This window comes from Anguilla anguilla, chromosome 9 (genome assembly GCF_013347855.1).
Source record: "Anguilla anguilla isolate fAngAng1 chromosome 9, fAngAng1.pri, whole genome shotgun sequence".
NCBI lineage: Eukaryota > Metazoa > Chordata > Actinopteri > Anguilliformes > Anguillidae > Anguilla > Anguilla anguilla.
Window position 1 is genome coordinate 37,774,577 of NC_049209.1, and position 27,355 is coordinate 37,801,931.

At 40.1% G+C, this 27,355-nt stretch overlaps 1 protein-coding gene across 8 annotated transcripts in view; it reads right to left on the bottom strand.

The window, feature by feature from the left end:
• The window catches only part of LOC118235095 (basic helix-loop-helix and HMG box domain-containing protein 1-like), a 70,095-nt gene that overhangs the window by 30,828 nt on the left and 11,912 nt on the right, over positions 1–27,355 (bottom strand). For all 8 annotated transcript variants that reach the window (XM_035432099.1, XM_035432100.1, XM_035432104.1 and 5 more), the window contains one exon: positions 11,351–11,544. In XM_035432099.1, the coding sequence (XP_035287990.1) occupies positions 11,351–11,544 (194 nt within the window). The remainder of the gene's footprint in view (positions 1–11,350; positions 11,545–27,355) is intronic.

Below are 27,355 nucleotides of genomic sequence, written 5' to 3' on the forward strand. Positions count from 1 at the left end.
CAACGTCTCGCAGTGTTTCAGAAATTCTTCGAAAAATATTAGAAATGGCACAGAGGCAACAACCAGATCAGTTACGCTGGGCACACAGCACAGAGAGTATTAACTCACAAATTTTACAAGCAATTAATGTTAGAAATCAAGGCAACTCCCACAAGCTGCTGAAAACATTCAACATGCTTTCATAAACCCAGATCTGCTACATCTTGTTAATAATATTAACCAGGATACTAACGTCATGCATGAAATGGCTGGAGACTACTTTGATCGGTTGAACGAGGCTTTGGCAAACCTTACCGCTGGTGATGGTGAACTAACCCCTGCAGCAGACTATATTGGTTTTCTGAATGAGGCTTTAAATCAACTAAACCAGGACAGGGGGCATCTTAATGAATTACCACTAACACCTACAGCTGCTAACAGCCCACAAGGTTCTGGTGATGTGCATGATGCTAACAGTAATGATGATGCTGGTGAGCCAACATGTCTGGGGTGAGGACCCAAACGAACATGATCCAATTGACCCCTACTATGGTGAACAATTACAATGCTAAGTTTACCCTGCCCGGAATAGGGTTACCGGGACCCATCCCTGGAGCCAGGCCTGGGGTGGTGTCTGCAGGCGAGCGCCTGGTGGCCGGGCAGCCCATGTCTCTCGGCCGGGCCTAGCCCGAAAAGACTACGTGGGAAAACCGTGTGGGCCCACCACCTGCAAGGTTCAGGGTAGGGGTCGGGTGCAATGTCCGACGAGCAGGGTGAAAGAACAGGGTAGATCCGTGCGTCATCTGCCCAGACAACGGAAACTGATTCTCGGCATGAGGAACGTTACCTCTCTGGTACCAACAAGATATAGTTGGACTCACATCTACACACAAACTCCTGGATAGGGGGTGGTGGGGATGCTTACAAGTCCCCGGCAGGTGGCCACTCAGTTGGAGTTTACTGCAGTGGACGAGATGGTCGCCTCGATGTGACTGGGTGTGGCGGAGAGGAAAACTTTGACTGTTATTTGCGCTTATGCGCCTAATAGCAGTTCAGAGAATTCGGCCTTCTTGGAGAAGGTGGGAAGGGTGCTGGAAAAGGCCCCACCTACTGACTCCACTGTCCTAATGGGAGACTTCAGTGCTCATGTTGGCAATGACTGGGAAACTTGGAGGGGCGTGATTGGGAGGAACGACCTCTCTGATCTGAACCCAAGCGGTGTTATGTTATTGGACTTCTGTGCTAGTCATGGTTTGTCCATAATGAACACCATGTTCAAACACAAGGATGTTCATAAGTGTACATGGTACCAGAACACCTTGGGCCAAAGGTCGATGATCGACTTTGTAGTTGTTTCATCAGACCTGCGGCCATTTGTTTTGGACACTCGGGTGAAGAGAAGAGCAGAGCTGTCAACTGATCACCAACTGATCTGGTGGTAAGTTGGATCTGATGGCAGGGGAAGCTGCCAGACAGACCAGGATCTGATGGCAGGGGAAGCTGCAGGGGAAGCTGCCAGACAGACCAGGTAGGCCTACACGTGTAGTGAGGGTCTGCTGGGAACGCCTAGCAGAAGACTCAGTCCTCTGATTCAGCAGATAGGTACCGGCAGGTGAATATTTGACAGTTTTTTTTTTTTTTACCTAATTGTTATAAAAGCCTGTTATGGTTTGTTAAACACAGCTTTAATAGCAGTGACAGTGATTAGAATGGTAAAAATATGGAATTGTTGGCATTTTATGCAGCTTTGTGTTAAACTCCACACGTGTCCGGTTTTAGCCACACCCACTTAGTTTTTATCCGAATACAAATACAAATGTTTTTTGTATTTACAAATAATTTACACTTACAAATAATTTTTTGGTTGAAAAAATACAGATACAAATTCAAAGAGTGGCATCTCCCTCCATCCCTAATACCTACGAAAATGCCGGAAACTGAGGGCTGATGTATACGCTCTTGCCCACTCTCACGATACTGACTGCGACATATTAAATAATAAATTTGAAGATGGACTTGGAAATGGGATTGCAAATAATGATCAGGTTAATAATGGACTTGAGCTTGAAAATGGGCTCTCGGATAAAGATCAGGAAAATTCACCCGACTATGGATACTCTGAACACGAACTCTCAACTCTGAGCCAGAAATCCTATATTCAGCCTCTGATTCAGATACTGGTATATCGGACTTGGTACTGGCTAATGACTTACAGTAAAAAGTTGAACAATAAAACACAATTCCACGCAGAGGTCTTTGAATGAGATATTAGGAATTCTTTAAAAACAGGGGTACTAGCTGCCAAAGGATGCTCACACCCTCATGGAAACCCCTCAAACTGCGAAATGTAGAACTAAATGTAATAGGCAGTATCTTTATTATGGTTCAGAACCAGTCATCCAATGTAACATTGCACAGTGCAAATCATTTTCTCAAAATCATAACTCTGTTGACTTGTGTGTGAATGTCGTTTGAGTTCGACTTTTTAAATTGAACAATATTCAGTTTTGGCCTATATTGTCAAAGTTCCATAAGTTTGATCCTTTTGTTGTTGTGTTATTCTGTGGCAATGCAAAACCATGTCCTTTAGAAGAATATGTAGAAGACTTTATGGAAGAGCTTCAGAATCTTAGAGCAAGAGGTATTGTGCATGTGATAAAATTTACAATCAAAGCCTTCATATGCAATGCATCAGCAAGAGCATTATAAAAGTGTATTAAAAACCATAATGCTTACTACAGCTATGAGAGGTGTGTGGTTAAACGCACCTGGAAGGAAAGGGTTGTATTTAACAGTCATTAAATATTTACTGCCCAAACAGATTACAAATTCAGTCAAGTAACATTTAAAAATCACCATATTACAACAAGCCCACTAATCAATACAGGTATCCTTTGTGTAAGCTTGTTTATTCTGGATTACATGCATTTGGCCTGTTTAGGCGTAGTGAAATGCATTTTAGTCTTCTTGACTCAAGGTCCAAAATTGTGTCGGTTACTTGCAAGAGAAAAAACCAAAATCTCTAAAAATGTAACAATGCTGAATGGAGCCATGTTAGTTTGTAAGGCAGCCCTGAAGTTTGCTTGAGGTTGACAGGCGGAAAGCTACCGAATATCTGCAATTTGTATTATACATTTGACCAATTGTTCTTCAAAATGTTGTTTCATGTAAAACTTACGCTCACTTATAAACATTAATTGTGGCTCTGTCAATCATGCTGGACTCTGACGGTGATATACAACATGCTTATTTCATATGCAGGGGAACTCATGAAACATTTTGTCACAAAGTGTGCTGATTTTTATGGAAAAACATTCAATGTGTACAATGTACACAGTCTGATACATTTGTAAGAAGATGTCTCAAGGTTTGACTGCTCATTAAATGAGTTTTTGAGGTTTCCCTTTGAATACTATTTGCAAGTCTTCAAAAACCGTGTCAAGAACAGCCATAATCCAATGGCACAGGTGAGCAAGCGAATTAGTGAAATGCAACATGCAAAAAGAGGTAGCGACAGGCACCCTGATACAAGGCCATTGTATATTTCCACAAAAAGCAAAGACTGTTGCTTCATGGGGAAAACTTTATATGTGTCAAGGAGAAAAGACTGGATGGAACATGAGCATGTAATATAATTAACCAAAGTCACTCATCAAACTTCTTTGACAAGCCCTGTCAGTCTAAGATATTGAACATAGCCTATGCCCAAAGTTTAAGTGACAGGACAAGAAGGCAATTGCTTGAACTCAAAGATCTTGTCAGAAAAGCTGTTTATCTACCCAGTGACAATGGATTTGTCTTCTTTCCCCTGGGATCGGACAGCAGTAATGGAGAAAATGGTACTTGGCATCCCTTAAAATTCCATTTATTAGCAGTTTTCCATAGAATGCTTAAACTTGAAGTTACCAACTCATCTCATGTGTCTCAATATCATTTAGTAGCAGTGACTTCATGAATTTCTTTGATGACAAAATTATAAAATTCAGGGACAAGATTCAAAGTTCTCCTTCCAATCCTCATATAGGGTCTGCCCTTCCATCCGCTCAACGCATGGATGCAGAATCTTCAGAAGAATCTTCATAAAGATGGGCGGCCTATCTAAACTCTTTTGCTCCAACAGACCTCGTGGAGTTTAATGCCATAGTTAATTCCTCGAAATCTTCTACTTGTCTTCTAGACCCTATCCCTACGAAACTTTTCAAGGAGCTACTACCAGTGATTAGAACACCAATGTTATATATTGTCAATGAGTCTTTAGCATCTGGACACATACCACAAATTCTTAAACTTGCAGTCATCAAACCCCTTCTTAAGAAGCCAAACTTGAATGTGAATGACCTGTCTAACTACAGGCCTATCTCGAACCTCCCGTTCCTTTCTAAAATACTAGAAAAGGCCATTTCAAAACAACTTGGTTCACTTTTGCACTCCAATCATAAATTGGAAGTTTTTCAATCTGGTTTTAGACCCTCTCACAGCACTGAAACAGCCCTGGTCAAAGTACTCAATGACCTACCCCTCGCTTCAGACAATGGCTGCATCTCTGTACTTGTGCTTTTAGACTTAAGTGCAGCATTTGACACAGTTGATCACCTCATCCTTCTGGATAGGCTTGAAAATCTTGTAGGCCTCTGTGGACAGACACTCTCTTGGTTCAGATCTTACCTATCAGACCAATATCAATTAGTGCATTTTAATAATGATTCCTCTTATAAATCCAGCGTTAGATATGGAGTACCACAAGGATCTGTGCTTGGGCCTTTGCTCTTCTCTCTTTATATGCTCCCCCTGGGACAAGTTATTCGCAAACATGGCACTAATTTCCACTGCTATGCAGATGACACCCAGTTGTATCTATCAGTTAAACCTGATGAAGTTGTCTAGCTGTCAGAGATCAAAGCCTGTCTTACAGACATAAAGGAATGGATGACCCAAAATTTTCTCTTGCTTAACTCCGATAAGACCGAGATAATGGTAGTGGGGCCCAAGTCCCTCAGATGCAAACTATCTGACTATATGCTTAACATTGCTTCAAGTGCTGTAATCAAAGATCGTGGTGTTACCTTTGATCCAGATCTTGCATTTGATATACATATTAAAACCATCTCTAGGGTTGCTTTTTATCGCTTGAGAAATATCTCAAAAATGACATGATGCAGAAAAGCTAGGTCATGCTTTTGTTACTTCAAGATTAGATTACTGCAATGCTCTTTTGTCTGGATGTGCAAATTCCTCTCTGAAAGGGCTCCAGCTAATTCAAAATGCAGCAGCTCGTATTCTCACTAGAACAAGGAGATTCGAACACATCAGCCCAGTGCTAGCATCGCTTCACTAGCTGCCAATTAAATTCCGAATAGACTATAAGATACTACTTCTTACTTTTAAAGCCTTACATGGGCTTGCCCCTCTGTACTTAAATGATTTACTCATTCCTTATATTCCCTCACGAACGCTCCGTTCGCAGGGTGCAGGCCTCCTTGTTATTCCTAGAATAGCTAAAAGTACCATAGGTGGTAGAGCCTTCTCCTATCGTGCTCCCCTCCTGCGGAACAAGTTGCCTGCCCGTGTTCGGGGCGCAGACACTATAACCTTATTTAAAGCTAGGCTCAAAACATCTTTTTAGTCTCTCCTATATTTGAGGGGCAGGAGTGGGTGGCGGGCATAGCTATAGAGTCTCTGGTGGACTGAGCGGTTAGTGCTGTCACTGGATCATCATTGGTAGTGCTGTGTTAAGCTGAACCGGTCATGGTCTGGTGATGACTGTCTCAAGCCTGCCCACATGGCTGCGCTGGCCCCTGCCTCCGTTTCCCTTAGCTATGCTGCTATAGCCTTATTCTGCTGGGGTTTTCCGTATTGCACCCAGGCACCTCTGTCTCTTCTGCTCTGCTTGCTAATATACCTTTTGAACCCCCTAACACCTGCCCGGAGCTCTAGCCCAAACTTGCTGAGCACCCCCCCCTGGCCCGGAGCTCCAGCCCTAGACCAGCTAGACCAGCTGGGTACCCTTGCCTCCTGCCACTATTGACTTTCCATAACAAACCAGTGCCTGCCCGCGGTAGATGGGTTCCCCCTCTGAGTCCGGTTCAGCTCAAGGTTTCTTCCTGTTATCAGTCAGGGAGTTTTTCCTTGCCACTTTTGCCCTAGGCTTACTCTTTGGGGGCTGGTTCTCTGTAAAGCTGCTTTGTGACAAAGCGCTATACAAATAAAATTGATTGATTGATTGATTGATTGATTGATTATTTGGCAGATGCTTTTATCCAAAGCGACATACAATAAGTGCATACCGAAGGTAACTGAAACGACTACAAACACAGGTCCGATAAGGTACAATACTAATTTTGTAACAGTTATTCATAGCCTTGAAAACAGTCCAGTTCACCCAGTAAACATTACTCTCTGTCCAAATCTATGCTAAGTCAAACTAGGAGGCATGACAAACTACAACATCAAGATAATGATACAAAGTACAATGCTGGATGGAGGTACATGTAACATGAAAGTGGACCAGGAGGTACATGTGTACCATGAAAGAGGGGATTTAAGTGATAAAAACTCCCAGATTGTGAGTGCCCTGCAAAGTGGTGATTTAGTCCAGGTATAGTCTGAAGAGATGAGTCTTCAGACCACGGCAGAAAATGGGCAATAACTGAGTAGTTCGTAGGGGAACAGGGAGTTTGTTCCACCACTGTGGAGCTAGGCTGGAGAAGCTCTGTGGTAGGGACAAGCTTTACACAAGGTGTTGGCGCATTGCTGAAGAGATTTGCTTCCATTCAGCCAAAAGAGCATTAGTGAGGTTGGGCACTGATTTGGCGATTAGGCCCGGCTTGCAGTTGGCTCTCCAATTAATCCCAAAGGTGTTGGATGGGGTTGAGCTCAGGGCTCTGTGCAGGCCAGTCAAGTTCTTCGACAACGTTCTCGAAAAAACCATTTCTATATGGACCTTGCCGTATGCCCAGGGGCACTATCAAGCATGAAACAGGAAAGGGCCTTCACTAGAATGCTGGGGAAGCACAGAACAGTCTAGAATGTGATTGTATGCTGTAGCATTAAGATTTGCCTGCACTGGAACTAAGGGGCCTAGCCCAAATCAAGAAAAACAGCCTCAGACTAAGGGGTGTCCAGGAAAAGATGAACTCATCAGGAAACTGAGATAAACATTGTATATTAGGAGTTGTATCTCCTGGCTCAGTACATTCAGAGTGAGTCCAAAGTTCAAGAAGCAATCCACACTATTTGCTTTACAAATAGTCAAACTGATGTTGATGACAAATTAATAATTTCAAAATAAATTCATGTCCTATTTGAGTTATTTAATATTTTATATATTTCATTTTCCCAATCAGACCCATCATCCAGGGAAAACAAGGTGATATAGGCTAAACGGCAAAATTAATTGAGAAATTGAACTATATGTGTCACAAGTTGAAGTTTGGTGAACCCAAATGCAGACTCAGACAGCGGAGTGGCGAAACTCCCGTAGGAGATGTTTAATGCAACAGCACACAATACAGCAGGCAGTCTCATAGTCAGTTTGTGCAAAAGATCAAAACCAGAAAAATCCACCGGGGCAAAAGTACAAGACAGTAGGCAAAATCAAAGTCGAAAAACAGGCGAAGGTCAAAAACAGGAAATCAACAAAGCAAAGACGGGAGGCAGAAAACGGGGGTCGGGAAATATGCAAGATCAAGCACGAGACAAACTGACAGGAGTAAACGCTGGAAAGGCACTGTAAACAGAGGCACAATCTGACACTGAAGAGCAGGGGAACATAGAATATATACTATGTGAACCAGGTGAGTGAATTGAGAAATAACTGAACAGAGCGTGAGAATGCAAACAGGGAACAGGTTAATGAAATGTGAGTGATTGACCAGTGCGTGAGAATGCGACCAGAACAGGTGAGAATGGTCAGCTGAGGGGAGAGAGAGTTAGAGGAAACCACACCCATACTACGAACTGAAGCAAAGATCGCGCAGGAAAGAAACAGATAACCAACTAGAAAGTGAAGTGACAGTAGGAACATAACAGTATGGGTTTTTTTCCCCTCAGGTTCGGGATGTCCTCCATCACAGCGTCACAGCCAGTCAATGACAGAGTGTCCAAACAGAGAGTCTATTCACGCATTTTCAGCCAGTAAGTTCATAATCAGTCATACTGTTTGCATTTTTTTAAATTCTTATTCCACACTGCAGACTGTCTGACACCAAAAGTTCCACTTCAAATAGTGGAATCTGCACACTTTAAAAAAAAAAAAAACCTTTTCTATGGCTTCTTCAGATTACTTTGTGAAAACTTGAACTGTCCTTTTTTAAATCAAGTTCAGGATGTTCTCCAACAAAGAATCACAGTTGGTCCATGATGGAGTCTCCAGATAGTGTTTATTCACACGTCTTCAGCAAGTAAGTTCACCATTAGTCGCAGTGTTTGTTTACAGTTCCCTGGAAATACATGCAGTGCTTTGAGTTGATCTTTTCTTTTGTGATTTAGGTAATCTAGAATTAGTTTTACAACATAATTGATTGGATTATAGTTGTTTTACCCGTAAATGTCTTGTTGTGCAAACATCTTTTGAGAGGTTATATTTTGAAAGTGATTCATAATGCACAAGTGCATTTAGGCGACATAACTCCTGGGTAATTTGCCAATAATATTAAAAAATGTATGCAGTACTTGATGGTGTTGCTCGTAAAAATAAAAAAAACATTAATTAAAAAAAAACTGTTGTTACCTGGTCATCTTGAATCATTGGCAATTGCCATTGGCAACATGTCACATGATGTGATGTCATTTGATACATTGGGTGAGTTCTTTTAAGATGGAAAGCACCTGATGGTTCCACGATGTCACCAGCTCGCTAGCTCACTCTTTAAAACATCAGTGTTGCTGTCCCTCTCCAGTGTGCACTTATTAAAATTCTTTAGTCTGTACTTATTTTTTTATTTTTTTTGCCTTCAGGTTCTGAACGTTCTGGAAGACCAGATTGACATCAGTCCATGAGATCCCAGTCCCCAGAGAGAGAGTTTATGCCAACACGTTTAGTTAGTAAGTACTGTTTCAGTGGCTTCACCTGGGAAAGATTAGTAAAATACTGAGTGTTTTTTTTCAGGTTCTTGGCATTCTTGAACCCTGCATTACAGCCAGTCAATGACATCCCAGTCCCCAGACAGACAGCTGTTCCATATATCTACGGAGAGCAAGTTATTTATACCCAACTACCTGGCATGGGAAGGGTAGAGAAAGATGCACACTCTTTAAGACTTGTTTTATGAGTAAATTCCAATGTTTCTACACAGTGCATTTATGTCTTTTTTTAAAAGTGTGCAGATGCAGGGCCTTTGGGTGGTGCACTGTTCACTGCATTCATGCATCTCATGACTGGGAGGTTCAAATTCCAGTTGGGCTGTGTTCCCCAGCCACAGCAAGGTATGAATTAGCACTGGATGTGCATTGATACCATTTTTTTCCTGAGGCTGATGCCAACTATAGTCTAAGGCTTTGATGCTAGAGGCACTGTCATGTACACCAGTTGTGGATAGCATTCAGTCAACGGCATGTGCATTATGTACTGATACTCTATCCCCAATTCTGATACTCCAGTATTGGATAATTTATGCTGTAACTGGACCCATTTTCAGCATTGAATGTCCAAACAATGGCCAAATTTGACGTCTTTTCAATTTTCATTTTCAACCCTCCAAGTAAATCGTAAGCCAAAAAGGTCTGGACACCCCTGGTTTAGATATTTGTGAAACCCATTTACAGATTTGTGGAACCATATACATATTTTTGAAACCGTTTAGATATTTGTGAAACCACTTTCATATGTGTGACTTTTACTACAAAAATACCTCCATAAGTACAAAGTGAGATTATGAGGTTAGTGAGCTAATTTAAACTTTAACCCTGAGTTTTCATATCACAAAGCTGACTCACTATAAATTGGGGTAATATTTTCATGGTAACTTATGCTGCACTGCCAACCTGGCAGGTTATTTTCATATACACTCACCGGCCACTTCATTAGGTGAGTGGCACCCGGTGTGGTCTTCTGCTGCTGTAGCCCATCTGCTTCAAAGTTTAACGTGGTGTGCATTCAGAGATTCTCTTCTGCATACTTCGGTTGTAACAAGTGGTTATTTGAGTTCCTGTTGACTTTATATCAGCTCGAACCAGTTTGGTCATTCTCCTATGACCTCTGCCATCAACAAGGCATTTTCACCCAGAGAACTGCCGCTCACTGGATATTTTTTATTTTTCGGACCATTCTCTGTAAACCCTAGAGATGGTTGTGCGTGAAAATTCCAGTAGATCAGCAGTTTCTGAAATACTAAAACCAGCCTGTCTGGCACCAACAAACATGCCACGTTCAAAGTCACTTAAATCACCTTTCTTCCCCATTCTGATGCTTGGTTTGAACTTCAGCAGATCGTCTTGACCATGTCTACATGCCTAAATGCATTGAGCTGCTGCCACGTGATTGGCTGATTAGCTATTTGCATTAACGGGTGCAGTTTGCAGTTGAACAGGTGTACCTAATGAAGTGGTCGGCGAGTGTATAAGCACCACCCTTTGACTAAATAACTCCTTAGAAAAGGTGTCCATTTCTCAAGGATCCCATAGATTTTGGGGGTGTTTTTGCAGGGTGAATATTATTTACAGACTGAATTAATCCGCCAGCTTTCTCCGAGGATACACTGTATGAAATATATAGATTCTCAACTGAGGGAATACAGTACATAGGGTTGAAGAAGCTTGCCTAGACTATGTGTCCATATTTACTTCCCTTAACTATGGGACAATGCTGGAGTCATATAATTGAGTTTATAAATAAACTTTGCTGTGATTGCTTCAGGGAATAGGCCATTTTAAATATCCTGTAGGCTATCAAGTTTAAGGTTTAGAAGCTGTAGAATGAGCAGTTGTCACATTAGAAATAGACCGCAGGACAATTAGTGAGTGTACATTTATTCGTTAGTAGTGGCCAGGCAAACAAGGCATAACAAACAAATTTATGCTGTTAGCATAATTTTTTTTCGTCAAGCTTGTCCTTGGCTTTGTTGGTGGCAACAACTTTGTTGGTGTTACATTTTGACATTGATTGTTTTATGTTCTTCGTATCTGTCCAAATCAGTCGTTTTTTCATGTTCTACTGCTATAGGCTCATTTTTTGACACACCACCACTTTTACTGTAATGCGCACAGAGCTTGAGTAATAAAGCCAATGTTCACTTAGCATGTTGATAACCACCTTTTTAAGGTTGTTAGGTTTTTGTGAAGCCAGTTAACGCAAAGAACCCTAGGGTAAGTTAAGCTTTCATCATAGTATACCCCCCTGGTCCTGGGACAGCAGGTGTGTGTGTGACTATATTACCCTGCAGCTCCTGGCCCTGGGGCAGAAGATGTGTGAGTCCATGGGCGGGGGAGGAGAGAAGGGAGGGGCTGAGGTTCAGGCCTTCTTCAGTATCACAAACAGCCTGAAGGGGCAGAGAGCCATATCTCGGTGGTGAGCCCAGGCCAACAGGTGAGTCCAGCAGGTGGTCTCTTAGCAACAGCGACCATGATGACCTGCAAGAACAAGGCAGGTGCAGTCAAGCTCCACATGCCCCCAAATGTGAGGAGCTATCACGTCAGAACTTTTGTGCAATTCTTTTAATTGATCCTCGACACCCATTAATCGGTTAATAATGATTAACCAAGAGACTTAAAATCTACAATATGGCCTATAAATATGACTCAAAGTAGGCCAACCAATTAATTAGTTGTATATATCAGAAAGATTTAAGATGTTTCAACAATCATTAGAACAGGATTTTGAATTGCGCATTAAAGCCACAATGGCAAAAAAAAAACGAAATTATGAACACGGATTCATGGAATGAGAAATCTGCGCAGGAAAGGACCGCTGACATTTTTTTATAACAGGCTGGCAGAACTCCCACTGGGATGGAGACAAAAGGTATTGCTTATTAATCCTGCTTAGTTGTCAAAATGTCTAAACAATTGAGAAAAACAAGACCTGTAAAAAGGACTAATAATTTATTTTAAAAGCATCAGCAGTAGAAATGTTAGTAGTGGCTCACCTTCCCTCTCTCCTGTCCCTACTGACAGCCACTTAAATAAGCTGAGCCAATCAAATGCACCTTGGTTACAATTACAATTAAATACAATCAATGAAACAATTAAGCTAGTAAAGGGCCACTCCTTCACATTTCCTCCCCCCTCTCCAGTCTTGCATACCACGTTTGCAAGACAAGGGGCAGGTGCTTCCGAAGCAGTCAATTTAGAACATCGCATTCCATAAAGAAAATCACATTGGGTAGCTCCTCTCCCAGATTGTTGAGGCCAGCCCCCCGATTAGGGACACCAGGTAGTTCCTCCCTCTGGCCTCAACAACTCTACAGGGCCAGGACACCACCTCCCAATAGGCTCCTCCTACTGGCTTTCAGAGTTGCTGTCCCACAGCCTCTGGACCATTACCCCTTCAAACAGAGCTAGCTACAGCTCCCCAGCCAATCAAGGGGTATTCCAGCTGCTCCCACTTCTGGGCCCTGGTGCTCTGTCTGGTCCCAATGGTCCACCTTCAGCCCCACCTGGATCTTTCTTAGGACCTCTGACCAGAAATGCAACTCTTTGCATCATTGGCTTGTCCAAAAACATCTTCCAAGTCCAATAAAAACTCAGTGTAAAATCCCTTTAAAAGCCTTTCAAAAGTGAGTCGCCCCACAGGGAAAGGGGCCACATTCCACTTGACTCCAAATGAAAAAAGGCTTAAAAACAACTGAGAAAAACAAGACTTGTAAAAAGGACTAATCGTTTATTTTAATAGCCCCAGTAGTACAAATGTTAGTAGTGGCTCACCTTCCCTCTCTCCCGTCCCTACTGACAGCCACTTAAATAGGCTTAGCCAATCAATTGCACCTGGGTTACAATCACAAATTAAATCAATGAAACAATTAAATTGAATCAATTAAAATTCAATACAATCAATTAAACAATTAAGCTAGTGAAGGGCCACTCCTTCACATTAGTTAAGCTTAACTTTTTAAAAAACAAATGAACCACTTTAGTCTTTATTTTTGTCTTTCTGAAAACACTTTGTAGCTGCTAAAGCAGTCTTATAAAAGGAACACATCGATCTCTTCAACAGTGCAATTCATATTCTATAGTGCAAGTGGTAGGCTATTCGTTCAGCAAAATAGTAGCAAGTTCACAACTCTGTAAAATAGGCCTCTTTATGTGCAGTAACAAAAAATACCTAAAATACAATTAAGTGCCATGAGACCCCCAACAAAAGAACGTTAATAGGCAATACTCCTGAAGGAGTATCAGCATGTCTGCTCTGTGACGTACAGGTAATCTGTGATGCAAATTACCTGGTGACACAGGAGGAAAGTATTGAGATAGTCAGATCCTGACCCTGTTATACCTGCAGCATCAGCTATGCACATATGTTCAATTATAGACCTATCGAAAGCTGATTTCAAAACATTTACTCACAAATCTGGCTGCAAACAAATGTTAAAACAAAAATCATTTACTAGTTTGAACTATTTGTAAATTATGCATGGAAAGTGAAGCGTTTTTCATCACATAAAAACATACAATCATTTACTAGTTTAAAGTATTTGCAACTTAAGAACAGAAAGTGAAGCTTGTTTCATTGCATGAAAAGAGCCTCACTGCAGGCTACATGGCTAAACAGTAGGCTAATCTATGCCTTCCATGGTACTAATTATGATTGTCAATATTCTGCAGTTCAACTGATTGTGTTGTACTGTTAGTGATCGATGATGTTTATGAATAAAGACAACCCCAGTAAATGGATAAAACTTGTATGACTGAATGTTTGATTAGTCAAAATGTTTGAGCACAATATCAATACATAATGTGGCAAGGTGAAATCAGTTTGTTTATTTGGTCATATACAAATAAGCTAGTTTCTGTATGGGCTTTTCATCAAATGGTGGACTTAGTTTCTTTATAATATCAGTCTGGGAAGTAGGGATGTATCCGAATCCGAATACCGTATTTGGGACATATAAAATATATTTATTTGATTTAATTTGATAATTGTCATCAAAGACATCAATTGTCAATTAAACCACTGAATTTGTTAATAGGCAGAACAACTAGTTTGATGAATATTTATCAAAATGCATGACTAACAACCAGATTAAAATGAAGAAATTTATTACATCAAAAAAAATTATTCAAGGTCTAATCTAAAGATGAAAAATGTACAAATGTTACAGACATGGACAGGTTACAGTCGCAAAAGGAATGAAGGTCACAGGGCAGGGCACACACACCATTCACTCTCACACACATACCTATGGGCAATTTAGAGTCTCCAGTGAGCCTTCCTGCATGTCTTTGGAGTACCCAGAGGAAACCCACATGGACACGGGGAGAACATGCAAACTCCACACAGAAGATTCAAGATTCAAGATTCAAAAAACTTTATTGTCTATCACAGTGTTAGAAAATTGTCTTAGGTTAGGGGCTCACAAACAACATAAAAACATACACCCATGAAAGGCTCACATAAAATTACATTAAACCACAAACAATTCCATAAATAACAGGCAAAGCTGCATTATAAAGTAGTGACAGTCTATTTGTCCTTGTTTAAAATGTATATTGCAGTGGGAATGACAGAGTTTTTGTGAGGCCCAAAGCCGAGATTCGAACCCACCTTCTTGCTGGGGGGCAACAGTGCTACCCATTGCACCACCGTATTGAATGTCTAATTTTACTTTTGGAATGGCATTCAACGTTTCCGCTGGTAAGGTTTTGCTGCCACACCATACATTAAAATTTAAAAATAAATAATAAAATAAAAAATTATATATATATATATATATATAGCCTATATATTAAATTCTTAAATTAAAAATGTAAATATTTGTGCCTAAGTGTGCTTTCAAAACCATACTGTCACGTCCACATATTTATTTTCAATAAGAGCCAAGGCTGCGCGCTCCATGCTTGCTCCTTTCTCGCTATTTTCTGAGGTGGTCGGAAGACTTGCAGCGAGCACAGGTCGCACTGCCTGTTAAAGTGGCACTTTTTTTTCTTCAGCGAGACAACGGAAAGGTAGGTATTGACGCTTCAAATATTACAAAAATACCATAGTGTTAACCAGTGTCTGAATTGGACCAAAATAAGTGCCGGTAGCTATTCCTCAAAATACATACTGATTAAAATAAATTAATATTGGTAATCAAAAGAAGTGTCGGCACAAGTCCCGACAGCTCCTGCCCATCTCAAGCACTGGCATTAACTATCATTCAGTGACGACAACTGGCGGATCCAGTCAATTAAATTTTCCAGATGGACATCCGAAAATATTTGAAGAGGAAGAGAAAGGAGAATCAGAATGATGTTGAGTGCAGTCAGGTAGGCTAATGCCGGCTAGCCATGATTAACACAGGGGGGATTAGCATGCAGCAAGTAACAGTTTCTCCGGGCTCGACATTAACGCTTGCCGGCTTCCCCGGGACCAGTAAACTCTGTTCGGGCAAGTGGAATGCTCCATGCAGTTGTCTGATCGGACAAGTAAAAAATAAACGTGATAAATATGTTATCTGAAAATAAACAGTGTTTGATTGAGCCAAAGCGGAGCCTGTTCCAGTTGAGCTACGTAGGTGCCTACCCTTTTTATCTAGAGCTGCTGTTATAATGGTACAATACATCTGATTAAAATGGTGGCCTGGAGAAACCCGTCGGATGTCACGGATGCAAATTGTTGGCAAATCGCCAAAACAGCGCAAATTTTTTTTAGGGCATTTAAAATGTTTGAGTGATTCAACTAATTAAATTTCCATTCTTACAACATGGTGATTTTTCCCCCATGAAAACGAAAGGGAAAGTGTTTATTTTTAAGGTTTTGTGAATGTAGTGACAAGGCTCCAGAGTGCGACCATTTTGGTTGCACATGCGACCAAAAATCTGTCAAGTGCGACTAAACATTTTCATTGGTCGCACCGGTGCACCTGACATTTAGCAGGTCTGTCTCTGTGTGTTACGACAGAGTATTAGGGCCACATCGAGGGGAAAAAAAATCGGAGATTTCGAGAATAAGGTCGTAATATTACGAGAATAAAGTCGTAATATTACGAGAATAAAGTCGTAATATTATGAGAATAAAGTCGTAATTTTACATGAAAAAAGTCATAATATTACGAGAATAAAGTCGTAATTTTAGACTATAGCCGCGTTTCCACCAAAATTACCCGGAACTTTCAGTCCCAGGAACTACTTTACCAGGAACTAAAAGGTTCCTTCAGCCAATGGTTGTCTGCGTTTCCACCAGGGTCTAAAGTACCGCGAAGATTAGGCAAATTAGCCCACTTACATATGAAAAAGCGACGTTGTCGTCGGTCCATCTGTCATATGATTTCTTCTGTAACCCCATACTACCACCGAAGTAGCCTACATTATTTTCTAATAACCGGGACAGCCCGGAGGGGTTTATTCCACGTATATACAACGGGTTACCAACAATGACTATATATGGTTACTTTTGTATTTATTGATTTTCATATATCCTCTCAAACACATTCATTATGTTTTTATGCGAACATTCGCTTTCATGTCTTGACATCCAAAGCGACAGAATGCATTCACATTTATATGTATAACTGGCAACAACAGCAGAAAACATGCACACGTTGTAAACAATTTGCTGTTTGATTACTTTCTCGTCGTCAATTCCATATAGGCTAATCGCAAAATGACAAGAATAGAACGAAAACTCGGACTTGCGTGAAAATGTAAATTAGTAGTGGTACAGCCACCGTTTGCTTTCCTTCGAAGTTACTGCTAGCCGAGCAGCGAAGTGTGCCCTCCAGATGCGAACCATGCACCATAAATTAGTCCATAGTCTTCCTGGTCTTTTCGTGGAATTGAAAAATGGCAGTAAAATTGAGTAAAATTACGGCAGTCTGAAAAAGCTAAAGGGACGATTACTAGAATTAACCTGTTATTTTACCCTGACAAAAAGTGCGGAAGGTGATTTCCAGTTTGCTTGTACTGTATCACCAATGTTAATTACGCAGAACTACCGCATACCTCACATAACTGTATCAAACGTTTTGAGTCAATTACAACGGGCTAACAAAGAAAATCCGGAAGAAAATATTCAGCAACCGAATTAATCCGTTTGAATGTTTTAGTACGTAATATGCTGTCCCAGCACGAATGCTTAGCATTTTATAAAACGAATACTAAAGCAAGAAAAGAGCAGAAGAGCACACGTTATAATTCCAAGACGTTGGCAGGCTATAACCAAAAGTAGGCTACTGCGCCGCATAACATACAAGTTTGATTTGAAGTTATTATGAAAATAAATCGGTTTGCGCCTGCATATTTTTAAACATGGCGCCTGAAAACAAAAAAACACAAAAAAATGCTGCGAGTACTCGACCAATCAGAAATGTTCAGCGCTGCAAGCGCCACCCAAAAGGTTCCTGTACTTTCGGAAAGTACTACCCCCCGAGCAGGAACCTTTTGGGGGGTAAAATAAAGCCCCAGGAACTAAATTTAGACCCTAGTTCCTGCGGTGGAAACGCACTGAGTTCCTCAAAAGGTTCCTAGTTCCGGGGGTATAGTTCCTGCGGTGGAAACGCGGCTTATGTGTTATTTTAGACGGGAAATATCAGAAGAGCAGCCTGCCGTCTGAGGAAGGTGGAGCATCTTGTGAAGTTATACTTTAGTATAGGTTTCACAAATAACTAAATACTTAATCTTTTGGCACATCAGCACCACAATATCATAAGTATCAGGACATTTAAAAGATTGTGCAAGAAACTGTGTCTATTCCGAAGAAAGAACCACACGGACTTGGAGGAAATTGCAGGCTCAGGCTGCCATTAGACTGTCCTCTTGGTTTCGTTGGCTGCTGATTCTCCTGAAAATTATTTTTTTTCTCAAAATTTTATGATTTTATTCTCATAATATCATGATTTTTTTTCTCGTAAAATTACGACTTATATTATTCTTTATACTATTATGTGTATATGTGTAGCGTTATTTATTTTTTCCACCCGCATTCTGCGAAGACATGCCCCTACTCTGTCTCTGATTGGCTCTGACCCTGATATTCTTTTTGCTGAATGTGGGTGGGAAAAAAAAAAAAAGGCATGTATGTGTGAAACCGCGCCCTGTCTCCTCCGGGAGCAGCGCACACTTTTGTCTGAGTTATTTGAGTTTGATTTATTTATTTGAGTTTGTCAAACACTTTAAACATCAGCACTTTTTAAGTTTATTTTTTAAACAATTGATGTTATTGCGATTTCTTGTTTGTGCTGTGTTTTAAATTTGAAAAAACATTTATCTGCACCTTTATTCCTGATTACAATCATTTACATAATGTGTTAAGAAATTACCAATGTGTATGGGAGCGCTTAAAATGTATTATTGTGGCGCCAAAAGGCGCGGTGAAAAAATTTGGGTGCCTAAATTATGTGCTGGTGCACCTAAATGAGAAAGTTAGGTGCACCAGTGCAACCAATGTAAAAAGTTAGTCTGGAGCCCTGAGTGAGCTAGCAAAACTGAGAGTTAGGCTACAGTTGCTACAGCTGACAAAGAGGGCTGCATTCTAATGACGATTATGATCATAACGAGAGGAGCAGTCTTTACAAGCTGCTGCAGTGTCCAGAAATTAATAGAGATAACACTAGCTAATAAAAAATAATCAAGCATCTAAGTTAGTTAGGAAAGTTTGTCTCATGCTCCTCAGTGGAATTATAATGTAACAGAACAGAATCTTTAAAGCCATTTTTATCACTTTTTACTTTTAGACACATGGAGAAGTAAAAAGCTCATAACTCTGGATCTGAGAGAGATATCGCCATCATTCAAAAATATATGAATAGGGGAGTGTTTCTAGTTTTCAGAAATATAAAAAAATGACCCAGTTCAAATTATATTATTGTTAAACAAAAAGATAAAACATTCTAACTAAGTAGGCCTACTATTTTGTCATGGTAATTAAGTTAATTTAGCAGAAGAATGTCCCTTTTAAAGGTGCAATATGTAACTTATCTTAAGAATGAATTTTGGTTATATAGTCCTATATTCTTGAAGAGTAGAACTTCTAGATGGACAGTGTGCTCTTTTAATTGTTCTCACCCCACCATAACTCAAAATACAGGCCTATTTTGCTTCAATGTTTACAAACAATACAAAGGTAAACAAACCTTTAAGAAGTCACTAGAGGTTATGTTTTCGTAGTCATAAACTTTTTTGCTTTTTCTAGACTGCAAACCCCCCCCCCCCCCCCCCCCCCGAGCATAGCTATGCCATATGTTTGCTGATAGACCTAGCTGATATTGTTTTCTGGAGTAAGTCAGAAGAGGATAACGACATTGATTCTCTGCAGAAGGACAACGCTATTGTCCTTCTGAACACAGATAAGATTTCATCCTTGATATGTAAGCATTACTGCTCAAAATATTTAGGTTATATATGTTATTTTTTAAATTGAGTGACTTTAAATAGGTTGGTATTTTATAATGAGGATATTTCACACTGTAACGTAAGCGTTCATTGGTAGCTTCAGCAGGGTTTGTGGTTCAAGCACCAGATATGATGTGAGCTGGAACATTGCCAAAACGTGGTGGACGGTTGAATATTGCTTTAAAGTCATCCCATCCCCATACAAGAAAACATTACATACTGTAGAGTACAGAAAAATATGAAAGTTGATGATTATACAGTATGTGGGTCTCTGCAATAAAAGCAGTATGTCACAGGGTGGGAACATTAGTGACAACATATAGCTCACTGGGGACTGGCAATGTGATAACTCACTGACAAGAAGGCTCCATCATCCTCTTGCTGAGAGATGGCTGAATCCAAGATGTGAGAGTTTTTAAACAAGTGACTATAGTAAATTGTATTCCTGGTGCTAGAGCGACTCACATAAAGGACAATCTGACAGTGTTGGCTAAGGGAAAACATAAACATAAATTTCCCAAAACGCGAGTCATGCCGGTACTAACAACGTCCTTTTGAGGCAATCGGAGGTCAAAAAAAGTCGTTTCGAAATTGTGTGTTTGATGGCAAAGACGATGTGCCGGTCAGTAACCTGCTCTGGTCCCTACCCTATTCGGTGCAGCGACAAAATATATAGCTGACTGTTGTCATTAAATCGCTAGTTAGCCAAGTGGTGTGCCACTCTTCTATCTAGACACATAGCCTCTAATTTGAATTCTCAAAATGGACTATTCAGAGCCAAGGCCAGCTCTCGGACACTCTGCCCTACACAGATGTCTGCTAGCTCCCCAAAACTTCAGAGTAGACTTCACCCTATTGAGACTGTGTCTGTCCCCCATATTCTAAATAATTAATTTTTTTTAAATTTTGCCACAAAAATTTGATCAATACTGAGACAATCCATGCTGTCATTAATTGCAGAAATAATAATATTTTGAAACTTGGATTACTAAACATAAGATCCCTTAAAGGAGTAACATGGTGGTTGAATGTGACACTTGCCAGTTGTCTTTAGGCAAAAATAAAACAAATGTGCATAATTTTTTTATTATTCAGTCATTAAAATGTATTTTAAAATGCATTTTTCTAAGCCTAAATTTCCCACTATAAAAGTTAACCCGAACTGTTCGGGCGCGATAATGAGAACTGTCAGTTAGCTATGATTGATAGACACTGCCCCGTTACCATAGCTACCTCCATGATATGCGCTCATCTTGGGAGACTGAATTTTCACAAGCTAGCTAACTTAGTATATCAAGTATCGATAGCTAAGGACGTTGACTTATATCCAATAATAATTTTTGCTAGCTAGCTAGCCAACTTAAGATAAAACCACAACTATAATGTCCTTATGAAAGCAAACTAGCTAATGTTATCGATAACATTACATTATGAAAGCAAACTACATAGCTAGCTAACGTTAGCTAGCTAGCTATAAATGAATATAACCAACCAGAGATAGTCTAATAGTCCTTAAAAGGCACTCTAATAAGTGAACCTAACGTTAGTCAAATATTTGCATTGTCTTGCCTGTAAGCCAGCGGCACAAACTATGGGTCATGAATTATCTATGGGTTCCCAAATATGATTTAGAATGAGCTATCACAGCAATCTGACTGACAGTAGGGAGGGCAAAACGGAGCTTTAGAATGTCGCCAGCAGTGTATGCATGTGAGCTCGACAATACACTTCTCACAGAAAAAGGTAGTTTGTCGCCTTTTTTAGTTCATTACAGTGGTGATAGAAGTGACAATAATTAAGTGGTGCTGTGCTGTTAGCCTTTACTGATCGCTGTACAGGGTTAATGTGAAGTAGCTAGCACAATCGGACAGCACTAACCCATAAAAATGTACTTAAAATGAACGGTAAATCTGAAAAACATTTGATTATAGTCAGCGGCACCGAAATTTTCTGTCACACCCTCAATAAACGGCAAAATTCCCAGTAGAAGATTGAATTAAACCTTTTAAAGTTATATATTTTCTGAAACGTTATCGATTCTCCTTGGCGACAGTGAGTGAAACTAGGCGATCTGAGCGTATAGTTTCTATGTAAATTACATCAGAAGGATTCAGCCTTGTTGTTTGCTACCTAAACTTCACAGCACACTTGTAGCAGGACGGTGTGGCCAGTCAGATTTCTTTACGGGGTGTGGAAAGGGGAGTGGTTACTGTACTTGTGACGCACTAAGTCGATAACATTCTCAACCGGTTGAAAATAGGACGATAAATTTAAAATGCATATTTCTCCAAAAATAAAGAATGGACATATTTAATACTTTACTCATTGTGTTTCTTTAATGCCTCTTGTGCAAATAGCACATAAAACCAAGAAAGTGTGAAAACCACCATGTTACTCCTTTAATTCTAAGGCAAATAATCACTGATTATTGTCTTAATGTATTATGTCTCACTGAAACATGGCTGAAAGTGGATGAGAACTTCTCTTTAAATGAGTCATCTCTGCCTGGTTTCATATACGAGTGTCAAATCCCCCCGCGGTGTTGCTACTATTTACAATGACCTTACTCATGCAATTCCAAAACCAGATTATAAATTAGATTCCTCTGAAGTGTTATTAATGAACCTTTCTCAGCCCAATGACGGCAGGCACTACCTTTTTCAGACAATTGTCAGTGACTGTCTGCAGACCTCTTGGCCCATGCTCTAGCTTTGTTCATAACTTTACAGAATTCTTCTCTCACTTAGGTATAAACTATGTCAAAGTGGTAATGTTAGGTGACTTCAACCTGCACTATGAAAATTCAGATGATCCTCTTACATCTGCATTTGTTAATATCTTTGAATCCATCAACTTCACTCAAAATGTTGTCGGTCCCACACATTGTGGTCATACTTTAGATCTGGTCTTACGTTTTGGTGGTGATGTCAGTGATGTTGTAATCTATCCATATAACCTATTTTCTCATAACACTACACCTACAGTTAGCTCACCCCAGAACATCTGAACCTAAAATGTACTTAGGTCGCACTATTACAACACTGCTACAAACTTGATACAATTCTGGAATACTTTGATTTAGATGTTTCAGCTTACTCCTTGTCTATAGAGCTTGTAAGTGAAAACGTCACCAAGCCACTCCCCTCGTTTTCCCGCAAATTTGTCAATGAGAAAATGAATGGGGCAATTTTCAATAAGCGATATTTTTAGTTACAAGTCGGGAACCAGTTAGCCGTTGGTATGCAGTACTCATGACATATATGACTCATGAAATATAATATCAGCAGCACAACTGATCCATGACAAGTACCAGGTACAACGTTGTGTACGTTTAGTACGCTTAGGAACTACACATACCGGTACTGTGCTCATGACGCACGCTTATATTGTCACGGCTCAGCTGGAACACGCTTGCGCCCTTCTACTTCTAATGTCACTTTGATATCGTATTTCAATTTAAAATTACTGGAAATAACAGATTTATTACTATTAAGTTATATTGTTTATTTCACATCATAATTGTACGGTCGTGATGACAACAGGATTTCCTTTCAGGGATCTATAAAGTACAACCATAGACCGTATAAAAGAGTACAACCTAACCTAACTAACTTAAGACGTGATTTAAAATGGAGTCATATATATTTTTATCACAACACAACAACAATACAGCATGGTTTTCGATAAATTACCGACAATATGTCTACTACTTACTATGTTTTAATAAAACAGTTTATTAGAAATTGTCTATCTCTTGCCTACTGCAACTGCTGCACCTGTCTTGTCTAAGTGCAACTGCAGTCATTCTAATTTTCACAATGTGTGTATTCCTTCAGTGCTGTGAGCAGACTGAAAGTCTATGTTACACCCCTATACGGTCTACGGTTACACCGAAGCCTTGCGAAACAAAGTTTCGTTACATCGTGTACTGTACAGCATATGGTTTGTAATGACAAATAAACCTGACTTTGACAGCTAGCTAGCTACCTGCTGATCCAGCCCTTCCTAACGTTAACGTTAGCTAACCCAAACTTTATAAACCATATCTTTCCCCTACTAATGGTTAAGGTTAGGACCTGGGAAGGGAAATCTGATCCCAGACAAGCAGTTGGCAGGTAGACTTACAAGCACACGTGGTTGTGACGTATATCCATGCGACTTTGATTTAGTGTAGTTCAGGACCACCAACAGATCGTAAATCGACATAAATCCATTTTTTTCCCCTCCAGAGATTGAAATAAATATAAACAAGCACATGCTACGGCAGAGAATGACGGTCCCAAAAAAACGTGAGAAATCCTTTATTTTTAATCGCTATAAATATTTTACAATCAATGATTTTTTAAAAGTCAATAGGATTTTAACATTGGGCTGTGACATCACGAACCAGACGCCCCCTGGAGGCAATTTGACTTACAAGCTCAATTGATGATCTGGCAGAGGGATTGGCTATTGCCAATATGTAATAATATATGTGAAACACTTGATGTCGTTGCTCCATTGAAAAGTAAAAAAGTTATTGAGAAGAGACTTGGACCTTGGTATACTGACCATACACAGGCTCTTAAACAGAAGTCTCGCCAACTGGAATGCAAGTGGCATTCCACTAAACAGCAGGTATATCGCCTAGCATGGAAAGAGAGTCTTGGTGCCTATAAGCATTCTCTCTCCAATGCAAGGCTTACTTAGTTTTCAAAGCTTATACAAAAAAATAAGAATAATCCGCAGTTCCAATTCAAAACAGTTGCTGATCTAACTAATAATCATGCAGAAACTAAACCTCAAATTCCAGCTTCTGGTAGCAGTAACGATTTCTCGACTTTCTTTTGCAGTAAAATATTAGGAATTAAGAGAAAAAATATCTGTTTTCACACTAGTCAACAACAGCTTTATTGATATCACTATAAAACTGACTGACATGTTGGTCACCAGTCAGCACCCTGAGCCGACCAGAGGAGGATGGGTTGCCCCCTTGAGCCTTCCAATGTTTCTTCCCATCTGCCACAGGGAGTTTTTCCTTGCCTCTGTTGCCTTACGCTTGCTGCTGTGGGGGTTTAGGTCAGGGTTGTCTGTAAAGCGTATTGTGACAACTGCTGTAAAATACGCTACACAAATAAAATTTTATTGATTGATTAATCACAGACCTGCCTCCTAGAGACATAGAATGACTGGAATCGTTTACTCCCATATTTATGAGTGAACTAGTCAGTAGGGCAGCTGTAAGTTGTTTCTCTGCAGTCCTCTCTTTGAGGGCACAAAATGCTTTATTTCTGCATAAGCTCCCAAATGAGCCTGTGTCTGATACTCATAATTCTAAAATCAAAGCTATAGATGAAACTGGGGGGGGATTAACAACCTGCTTGAATGTAGTGGAGGCATAGTAATGAATGTTAATTCGTTGTTAACCACGCTCGTGGTATGAACCCCCCACGGTGTGGTAGCTTCGGACTGAAAAAACTCGGCACCTAGACAATTGGTGCATACCCCTATAGAGAACCACCGAGAGACTAGCGGGCACCCTCAGTATTTCAAGGCCGCTCCATTCACACCAGCGAATGGAGAAAATTCTAATTGTATTAAGCATAATTAGCAAATACCATTCCAATATCCAACAGGTCTGAAAAACTCAAAGTGAGAATCTTACAGCATCGCCTTTCTGAGTTCCCTAGCCTGCACAACTAAAGCGGACAGCATACTTCAAAAGAAGTCAAATTTTTTTCGGCTTGCCAAAACCAAAGAAGTTCTCTACGGACAAAATTGTTTTATACTCGATGCAGTTTCGCTGAACATTCCATTAGTTAAGACTCCGCCCATTCAGTATTCTCACCAATCACATGTTACCCAAATGGAATCATTCTATCTGTAGCAACTGCACGTAGCAACAAAAGTATCAATAGGCTACGGCTACTCGCTGGGAAACAAAACAGCAATGGCAGCGAATGGATTGTAAATGTATTATTGGATTGAATTGCCAATGTATTATTATGTATTATGTTTATATGTTATTGTTGTAACGTTCCCGGCAGTGTGGTCTCCATGGAGATGGGGAATCAGCTTGCGAAAATAAAACAACATAAATCACGCCCACCTTGAATTTCTGACCAATCACACACGATGTTCACATTGGTGTCATCTGCGGTGATTTCGGCTAGTTAGAAAATCTTGAAGGTGCAAGAAGTGCTGAAAAGAACTTCGGCAAGGGAATGCGTTTGTTTGTTTTCTCTGCAATCACGTCATTTTGTTCTTACAACCTCGCCGAACTTCGTTTCCGCAAGAAGTATGCTGCCCGCTTAAGAAATAATTCTTCATCTTCCCGTAACCTGAACCGAAAGTAATCATGTTTGGTATGGTTATCTTTTAATACTCGCAACGAAAGTCGAGGTACAAAGTATATTCACCTTTCTTGCATTGCTAAATAATTATCCAACTACTTCAAAATTGAATAAATATTCACCAAAGTTATTGAAACCTGATGAAATATTCTTTTTAGTGGGAAATTTAGGCTTTCCCCCAATGGGAAAGGTGGATGTGATATAAAGGTTTGCCCTCCAAACAGCCAATGACAGCTCAGATCGCTCTTTCACCCGGCCAGGTTTTCAAGTCAATGACCACCGAGGCCACGTCGTCTTCTTTTTCCTTTTTCAAATTTTTCCTTTATCCTCCGTACCTGAGCCGTAGCTGACCTGTCCCAAGCTGCATTTTCCAGCTTTGAACCTAGCATGTGTTGCCTCAGCCGGGTCTCGGGGATCACTTTCTCCTCCATCTTTCCTCTCTTCCTCTTCTCTCCACACTCTGACTCGTAAGTAACGCCATAATTCGAAGTTTAACCTACCGTTAGCTATTTATGTGTGCATCTGTATAAGACCAGCAATAGCAAGATAGCTGCTGGACTATAAATCTAATTGTATTGTTAAAGACCTTTGTGTTATGAGTTGAGTGTAACTGATTGTTGTCTGTCTCATACTAATCATAGGCTATGTGCGTAGAATTGTACTAGTTCATAATAAGTTTCTGTGTAGCGGTACCCAGAAACCTTGTTGAGATAGCATATCACTTATGAACCACAATACTAATAATGTAATGTCTGACTCGTCACTACATGCTACATTATATGTACAGAGTTGTATTGTGCTATACTGTGCCAGTATCCTATCCCATATTACAACCAAACTGCTTAATTTTTGGAATTATTTGTCATTAAAGCTTATATTTTTGTATATGTGTGATTGTGTTTCCTTTCTCATGCCGATGGAATGATCCACCAACGAAGTCAAATAGAGACACCTGAATTTATAAGTGCCAAGGGTCAATTCCCTCTAAATAATTTTAAGTGTTGAGGTTGATAAAGGGTGATCTCCAGTTGTTCTGGGTTCAGTATTCAGAGTGCTGTGTCACTTACAGGGTAGCTGAGGGTGACTCCCTAAACAGTGATTCTTGAATACTGAGCTGTAATTAAATTTGAAATAAGCCAATAATTTAATTTAAATGTAATAACTGAACTATCAACCTTATGACAAGTCAAACTAGTTCTTTCTTCCAAATCAACCACCTGCACTCTTGACCCCAAACTCAAAGCTACTGGAGGTGTTATTGCCTGTTCTTAGCAAACCAATTCTTAACATAATTAACTCTTCACTGCTATCCGGCTATGTTCCCATATCTTTCAAGAAGGCACAAATCAGGCCACTGCTCAAGAGATCAAATTTGGACCAGACCTAGCTAACTATAGACCTTTTTAAATTTTCCATTTCTATCAAAGGTTCTTGAGAAATGTGTAGCACAACAACTCTCTTCTTCCCTATAGGATAAAAATGTGTATGAGAGGTTTCAGTCTGGTTTTAGGAAGCATCATAGTACTGAGACAGCCCTCGTCCGAGTATTGAACCTGAGTGCTGCCTTTGATACCACAGACCAC